Source organism: Mizuhopecten yessoensis, unplaced genomic scaffold, assembly GCF_002113885.1.
Source record: "Mizuhopecten yessoensis strain PY_sf001 unplaced genomic scaffold, ASM211388v2 scaffold851, whole genome shotgun sequence".
Lineage (NCBI taxonomy): Eukaryota > Metazoa > Mollusca > Bivalvia > Pectinida > Pectinidae > Mizuhopecten > Mizuhopecten yessoensis.
Window position 1 is genome coordinate 34,593 of NW_018403753.1, and position 9,127 is coordinate 43,719.

General features: G+C 36.9%; 1 protein-coding gene across 1 annotated transcript; it reads right to left on the reverse strand.

Moving 5' to 3' along the window:
- Nucleotides 1-3,655: 3,655 nt before the first annotated feature.
- On the reverse strand, nucleotides 3,656-6,825 carry LOC110453249. Its single transcript, XM_021502124.1, has 5 exons — nucleotides 6,672-6,825; nucleotides 6,409-6,505; nucleotides 5,924-6,059; nucleotides 5,095-5,387; nucleotides 3,656-4,330 (listed from the first exon to the last, which is right to left on the reverse strand). Exons 1-4 carry the CDS (start codon nucleotides 6,752-6,754, stop codon nucleotides 5,095-5,097), a joined length of 609 nt encoding a protein of 202 aa, XP_021357799.1. The 5' UTR covers nucleotides 6,755-6,825; the 3' UTR covers nucleotides 3,656-4,330.
- Nucleotides 6,826-9,127: the final 2,302 nt, after the last annotated feature.

Below are 9,127 nucleotides of genomic sequence, written 5' to 3' on the forward strand. Positions count from 1 at the left end.
TTTTTACCGAGAGTTAATATAAATCCCTAAAATGTGTTAAATAACTCTCAAGTCTCTTAACATCTTTGTTTGGGTATAACTATAGCGTTAACAAATAACCAGGTCCCTGTGAACAGTAAGATGGGTATGCTGAGAAAGTAAGTGTGTGAAATCATACACTCAGCAGCTGAAGCATGCGCCATTACTCTCATCCTCGATATCTTACGCACAAAAACGCTCTTTGCACCCCTGGAATATGTCAAAGCAAAATCGAAGGCACAAAGATAGCTGTTTTATTATTCTCGGGTAAAAAAAACTGACTTATCACCAGACGGATACCTGTTCCTGGAAATTACAAAGAAGCGACACCCGACTTCAAAGCCAGTCATTTTTTACCGTTACGCGACCGCGATATTTTTTTTTTATGTTTATATCTTCTTTTTCTCATCAACAAGGTAGCGCACACTGAACCTTCGATTTTGTCATGACATATTCCAGGGCATCCTCGAAATTCCAGGGGTTACGCTCACTTTTGCTCTCTGAACAGAGCGTAAGTGAGCGTAACCATGGAGTGTCGATGATGAGTCCAGGGGTGCAAAGAGCGTAACCATGGAGTGTCGATGATGAGTCCAGGGGTGCAGAGAGCGTAACCATGGAGTGTCGATGATGAGTCCAGGGGTGCAGGGAGCGTCAGTGACCGTAACTCGTGGATCATTTTTCCAAAACAAGTGCATCGGTCGAGTAAGTCCGGCCTTCCACACAGGCGGCCGGGGTTCGATTCCCGAGTTCGTATACGCATTGATATGCAGAGAAGGTGTTTTTCTCCCGCCCACACAACTCCTACAACACGCATGTATACACACATAGGGATATATTAGCCAGGTGGCATAGGGCCAGTAGTAAGCGCCTGAAAATCATGGTATTGATTTATGTATATGCTAATTGTATTAATTGTATATCTATATATATGTACTGTAAAGGATAGTGGCGTATGTTAGCTAGATAGGGCGCTATATCAAATGCTGTATATTATTATTATTATTAAGTCAGGTTTTCTGTATTTCAATAAAATCAACCTGCATTATCTCAAGAATGTGGGGCACATCTTTTTAAGTATGATGCAGTTCTTCGGGAGAAAGAAAAATATTCTGTAAAATATGAGCATGAACAGCAAATATTTCAAGTTACATGTATATTTTATTGTATAATGAGATTAATGACCAAATGCTTTAAAAATCAAACCATGAATAAAAATTGTGTAATGGGCAGAACAATTAACAAAAAAACAACGAATAGTCGAATAGTCAACTTCCAATAATAAACAGTATGGAAACCTATGACCTTAATACATTCATACTACTGCTCAAGTTGCTGGCTTATATTAACCACTCGTATGAGAACACAAATACAATATTATTATATTATAATAAAATTTGAATTTACCTACTTGTGTGAATATTTGTATTATGTGTTAATTTGAGAGTCCACCTGAAATTCTCCTGAGTGTGACAGTAAGTAATACTATTGAATTATAAATGCTATAAAATTATAATACAATTACGCTCTAGTCAATCAATTTGGTCAGTATCGCATTTTTCCATGAGTAGTTATAGTATTGGAATTATTTCAATTTGAAATATTTTATTTGTGAAATTCTGAAACTATGTATAGGCCTTGCCAAATAGATACCCTAATAATTTGATGCACTGTGCAATGTTTAAAACAAAATTAGTCCATTAAGGTGTCCCTATTTTATATTTTTGCAAATGATTTTTTTTTTATCTCTACTCATTTTTCATGTTTTGAGGTGTACAATTTCATTTTCACAAACTAGTCCGCAAATTGATTTTTTAAACATTCTACTAGCCCAACCTATGTTTTCATAGTAAATATGGAAATATTAAATCTACCAGCCCTGAGTGTTGAATTAATTGAATTGTGCAGTATTACACACCCGTGAAAGAGAAATTCAATATGTATAAATGTATATGTTTATGAAGAAAAAAAAATACTGTCATAATACTTAAAAACTTAGACAATCACCCTTGTCAGTCTTGTATTGATTCATTTTTCACTGGTTATTTGCCATTGACTTTTCTTCAGTTTATTTTGCATGGTATACTATGTACACATATTAATTTTGTGTGACCTTATCGTTTCATTCTTATCATGATGGACACACTGGTATTATGCAATGATATTTTCTGTGATTGATGAATCATTCGTTGTGATGCTGGTTTTCTTTTTTTATCAAACAGTGAAACAGAAAGTAGATGCCACTCAGAAACAAAAATCAGAAGATTATGGCATCAGTGTCTTCCCCACATACAGTTTATGACATGCAGAATAGATTTTGCCAGAATGTGAATCTTTTAGCAATTGCATACAGAAGGTAACAAAACTGAATTGAGAACTGTATACATGTACACGTAGCGAGTAATGAGTGTGTTTATAGTCACCTGGGTTAACACTGTTATAAGTTTATTATATAACATTGTTATAAGTTTGGTATATAATATTGTTATAAGTGTGTTATATAACATTGTTATACGTGTACTATATAACATTGTTATAAGTTTGTTATATAACATTGATATAAGTCTGTTATATATCATTGTTATAAGTATGGTATATAACATTGCTATACGTGTGTTATATAACATTGTTATACGTGTGTTAAATAACATTGTTATAAGTCTGTTATATAACATTTTTATTAGTCTGTTATATAACATTGTTATATAACATTGGTATACGTCTGTTATATAACATTGTTATTGTTACAAGTCTGTTTTATAACATTGTTATATAACATTGTGATAAGTCTGTTAACTTAATTTAGTTTCAATTCTGAAACAAGCAAGACTAAAATCTATCTCTGTCTCTCTCTCCCAATTTCATTTTATTATATGTAGATATTTCATATTTCTTTTACATTTTGTAATAAGCTATTCAATGCTAAGCGATTTAATCTACCTCACAATAATTTAATTTCATATATATCCTTTCGTCTCTATTCTCTACGATTTTGGTGGGGTTTTTTAATCTTATTTATAAAATAGTGTGGTAAGATAAACATGAAGAATCTCTTTGATGAAAGTGCTAAGGACGTGACGGCGTTGTTGATTAATTTTATACCGAACATAAGTGAGGACTTCATGATATAGTCAGATATGACAGTGTATCCGTAAAGTACGGAGATAAAGACAGATAAATCAGCTACTTCAAATATAACATGATACATAAAGAATTTAGAGGATGGCCGTAAATCAAGGGGCCGTTTTCACGGAAACGTTCTCATGCTCAAAACCAGATTTTGTGCTCAAGCCAATATCTTGTTCCAGTGATAAATGTAAAATAAACAATTTGTCAATAATTTGGAAGAATTATGGAGTTTTACAGCCGAAGTATATTTTCAATGTTAACATTTGATATTTTGATCGTGTCCCATTATTTAAGCGAGTAACAGAGTTTGTTTGAGCTCAGAATCCATGCTTGCGCATGATAATGGTTTCGTGAATACGGGTCGAGGTATCGGTAATATAAGCAAACTCTCGCTTCAATTCATGACATTTTATACGTTTTTACGAATCTATGACATTTTTTATAACGATGGCTACAAAAATATAACATGAACACGAAAATCAATTTGAAGAATTTTATTGATCACGTGATTGTTACCACACAAATTCGCAAAAGTAAAACTGACTAATACAATGTTGGTAATTTTACAAAACCTGTGGGTCAGTTTGACCGAATGTATAACTGACCACAACAACACCACCAAACCATGCCATTAGCGGTCATTGCAGAATCAATTTATTTTGATATGCCACAATACTAAGCTTAGCATAAATGTACGAGGGGCCGATAGCTTTCAAGATGTGACAGAGTTAGAAACGTTCGAAATGATAGCCGCAAACAGTGTGGAACCACACAAGGCGAATCGACTACGAACTGACCAATGCTACTTGGCCAACTTTTCAGCTCCACAACTACTCAAATCACCTAATGGCCAATAGAAACATGTTAGCAACTGACCAATCAAACAAACACCATCGAAATTTATAAACTGGACCAATGCTGGACAATGCTAGCCAAGTTATAATGGCCAATTTATCAGGTATCGGTTCAGTTCTTCACGAAACCACTAGTGGTCAAGATCCATAGAGTTACAATTCAATAAAACAAATATAAGGTACTAAATCACATTGGCCAAACATCATTCCAATCATATCGGATCGTGACCAAAAAACGAAGGCAAATAAATCGAGTCTCTGACATCAATCTGAAACTTCTATTCCACCATCGACTGCAATCCACATTCTTCTCTTTGAACGGCAAAACGAATCTGCAATGAAATAAATAAATAACAAAATTTCAGGTAAACGTAATGCACAATCTGTCCGTTCTCCACTGCAGAATATGTTGTCATGCATTGTAGTTTTGGCATTAAGGAAAATTGATTAAAAATATATGTATGAAATTGATTATTCAAAATCAAAACAATTTATCTCATTTATTTTAATGTTGGGGAGGAACCTACCTAGCGAAAACAGGGTAAACCTACCTACCTACAGTGTAGTCAGGGAGGAGTAGCTAGTGGGATATAGTACCAACTAAGCGTGGGGCATGGTACCTAGAGCGGGATTAAGTACCAATTAATGGAGGGGCATGGTACCTAGAGAGGGATATAGCACCAACCTATGGAGGGACATTGTACCTAGAGAGGGATATAGCACCAACCTATGGAGGGACATTGTACCTACAGAGGGATATAGCACCAACCTAGGGAGGGACATGGTATCTATGGAGGGATATAGTACCAACTTAGGGAGGGACATGGTACCAAGAGAGGGATATAGCACCAACCTAGGGAGGGACATTGTACCAATAGAGGGATATAGTACCAACTTAAGGAGGGACATGGTACCAAGATAGGGATATAGTACCAACGTAGCGAGGAATATGGTACATAGAGAGGGATATAGTGCCTACCTAGCAAGGGACATAGTGAGTGACAATGTTCCTTGCGAGTGAGTGACAGTTACTTAGCAGGGACATAGTACCAACCTATCAAGGGACATAGTACCAGTTGAGGGACAGAGTACATACCTAGCGAGGGACAGGGTGCCAGTAGTTGATATGACGCTGGATGCAGAGTGGGAACAACCGCAAATGCTCCTCCTCGAAATGCTGGACGAGCTTCCTCTCCAAGTAAAGGTCATTCCAGCGCAGCTTTTTGGTCAGTACCGCGGACAGATCTAGTCCATAGTAAAACAACATCATAGCGTTTGACCTTTTTGTGAAATTCGCCTTGTCTTTCTTACGAGTACCGGAGGGCTTCCACAAGGATCTCCTTTTAACCTGACACGGGGCAGTACCGCAGTGACGGCAGAGGGAAGGACCTGCACAAATAAATATTTAATATGTCAAGACAAATTTTCGAAATCTAAGGTTTCAGTTTTCGACACACAAAACATTACTTTCTACGCATCCTGAGATTTTATCAGAATGGACCCCGGAACTAACAGTTACCTATCTGGCTGGTTCGAGACACACAAATCTGACAAATTACCGGGCTTATAGAAAGTGGTTCCCGTTCTTTAAACACGACCAAAGAGCTACTCTGAGATGAAAGTCTGACAAGATTACAATTACACTGTACGTTACCAAACAATTCGCTTTAATATTTAATTAAAACATTGCTCTGAGAACACTGGTATGCAAGATTCTGAAATGGTTTCCAAGCTAGCAAACGTGTATCATCCGCAAGGTGGCGCGCTAAGGTAGTTTTTACAACACTAGGTTCATAAAAAAGTACATTAATTTTCGAAAAGGTATTCATAAGTGGGTAAACAGAACAAGAACTGAAAGTGAGAAAACTGATACGTTCATTAGACGGCTGCTTTAGTCAATAATTTAACCTCCGCTGGTTACTTACAAGCTCTCCATTCTTGGAACATTGACACGGCGGCTGACAATTTCTCCTTGACGGTTTTTCCGATCGACGGCGCATAGCCCAACATCAGGGTAAGAAGCATCCACAGCAGACAATAGAATACCGCAGTTCTAATTCGCTAAAATGAATCAAGTTCGTAATAATTTCCAGGGAATTGTTCTTTAAAACAAACATTCAATGTTCCAGACCCGCAAATTCCTAAGATACAGATGTACGGACAACGGAGAAGAAATCCATTTTTGTCACAACTGGACGCTAACACAGCATAGCTGGTGGCTGATAATATTGCGAAATACACACAAGAAAAGCATACGCGTAAAATATACCAGGTATTTAATTAATAAATCTATGAAGAATATAATCAGTTAAACATCATCATCAACATGAGCTTACTTAGTTTTTAGTAAAACACAAACTGTTGACGTTTTCATGACAGTCATTAACATTAAAAACTATGTAATCCTTACCCATGTCAGATCGGTAACCGTTGGACAGACTTTCTCAATTTCACTTGCGGTGAAATAATAAAACAATCTTTTGGCATATCCTGGTTCGGGCTCCATGCTACAGAGTTAGAATTGTAAAGTTAGGGGTAAATAATTCTAAACATTCAATGGCAACACAATCGTAAACTTGAACATGTTATTGATGTTCATCTTTGCGTAATGTCAAGTCAAAGAATATCATATAGGATCCTATCTTAGTGTTACCATGTCTGGTTCAAACTTACCACGTAAGGTCCCGATATACAGCAGGCCCTTGGTGCATGGCACACATTATTACCACAAATATCAAGAATAACATGATATTCATTGTGGTAATCGAAGATTTAAGCAAATGAAGTAAATATCAGGGGAGAGACTGATTATCTCCGCCTTCGCCGATTGCTGAGCAGCTTAGCAACATGTATGTGACGTCACAAGTGGGTACCTCTATTTTACCGATCATGACGTCATGCTTTTGTCTTTAACCTTATACGTGCAAGCGGTTACACGTTGGTGACAATGTTTATGGTACCAAAATGTCTTCTGTAATAAATCGAACCATGGACTGACGGCAGTGAGTGCTTCCAGTAGGAGTCGAATTCGGGACTAATAGCGACAGGATATGTTTACCTTATAATTCCACAAAATTCGAACACAGGACAAGCGACATTTGGGCCCGTATTCATGAAACCGTTCTCATGCTTAACTCACTTAAGTCAAACGATCAAAACGTCAAATTAAAGTTTGGAGACAGTATACGGCCTTCAATTTTTCCAAATCAGTGATAAAAGAAGATTTTTTTTATTAATCTATAACCGGAACAAGAAATTAGGCTTGAGCACAAAATCCATGCTCGAGCATGAGAACGGTTTCATAAATACGGGTCCACGGTATGTGTTTCCGTCAGAAATTGAAGAAACAACGAACATAGAGTACATGTACTTCGGTGACGTAAGCTGGATCAAAGATGTGTTTACTCAAATATTGTTCTATCAGGAGTTGAAATCAGGACAAGCGACACAGGTATTGCGCAGCATGTCGAACCCATGAGCAAATCGAAATAAAAACAGCAGCGCATTTGAGTTTCACAAATATATATGCAGTTATCCCCCTTTGACCTGGTCGCCGATACCGAAAAGTACTCAGGCGATTTTCGTACCCAACTACATTGTACGTGCAAAATGAAACCATGATAAAACTGGGACCTTAGTGAATTTCCTCATGATATCCCGTAAGGGTGGGGTGTTTTAAAAAAAGTAACCACCCATACATTTGAATTTGACCCCTGTTGACGGTCAATTTCGGTTTGCTTAACAATAACCAACACATTAAATTGAACTCACATTCTGATATGGTGTCTTTATTTCCGTCCACTCGTTCGCCCGTCCTTTTTTCGGTAGACCCTATAAATCATTTTAGGATTCCCACCGCGTTTTGGATTCTCCATCCGTTACTTGACTTATACATGTAAAATGTATTGGACAGTGTAGACTGAATGCATATTTGTTTTGCAAGTAGCCAACATTATTTAAGCTTCTACAGATTTTGAAGTTTTCTTGAAACACAAGCCAAAGCAATCGGGAACCGTCGGCACTTTCCGTAAACGCCCGTTTTCTCGTTCACCTAAAGTGCCGACGGTTCCCAATTGAAGCGAATGGTGTAGCATCCTTCGGGGAATTTAGCTATTTGAGCAGGATTTGGTTTGGTTTAGTATTATTTAACGTCCTATCAACAGCTATGGCTATTTAAGGACGGACTCCCCTGTGTGCAAGATGCATGCGTGTAGTGTATGCGTGTTTGTTTTGGGAGGCTGTGATATGTTCGTGTTTGTCTCCTTGTGAAAGCGCTAAACTGATGCAGACTTTAGAGTGCTACCTCACTTAAACATACTGCTGAAGATACCAAGCAGGACACACCACTCGGTCACATTGTACATATACTGACAACGGGCGAACCAGTCGCTCCGACTCCCAAATTGCTGAGCGTACGAAAAGCGTGGAAAGGGTTCATCTGTCTGTCGTCAGTGTTTGGTAACATTGCGAGTTAAGTATCTATAAATAATTAACCATTTCACTTTTCTTAGTCATTACACTTTGACAAATCTTCCAACCTTTATGATTTCATCTCGCAAACAATTGATTTACATGTGGTTTATAGATCGCATAAAAAGTGTATGAAAAAAACGAAAACATTTATGTTTAATGGAATGCTTAGAAACCCGTACATGTACATATTTTTAGAAGATTATTTCCACAATATCAAGTGTATGACATTTTTGGTTATACAATTGTGTGTGCATTGCATTTTCTATTGTAAATTGTACAGGGTCAAGTCTCTCTCTCTCTCTCTCTCTCTCTCTCTCTCTCTCTCTCTCTCTCTCTCTCTCTCTCTCTCAAAAGTAAAAAAATATATGAGTTTTTTGTAAATTAGTCTATGTTTTATTGGGAATTGCATTATATTTATATTTTGTAAAGCATTATGGAAATAGAGGTTACACAACGAGTGGTTGTTGCTAATTAATATGCAAAAATGACAATTTCAGGAATATGTGGACATATTATGACTTAATTCAAATCATAACAAGTACGTAACAAATTTATTGTCTTCAAAGCAATACATTTATAGAAACCAACATAAGAGATGTATTATCACAAACACAATGACGAACTACTTTCTGTGTATCATCATTTCTGCCACCGCA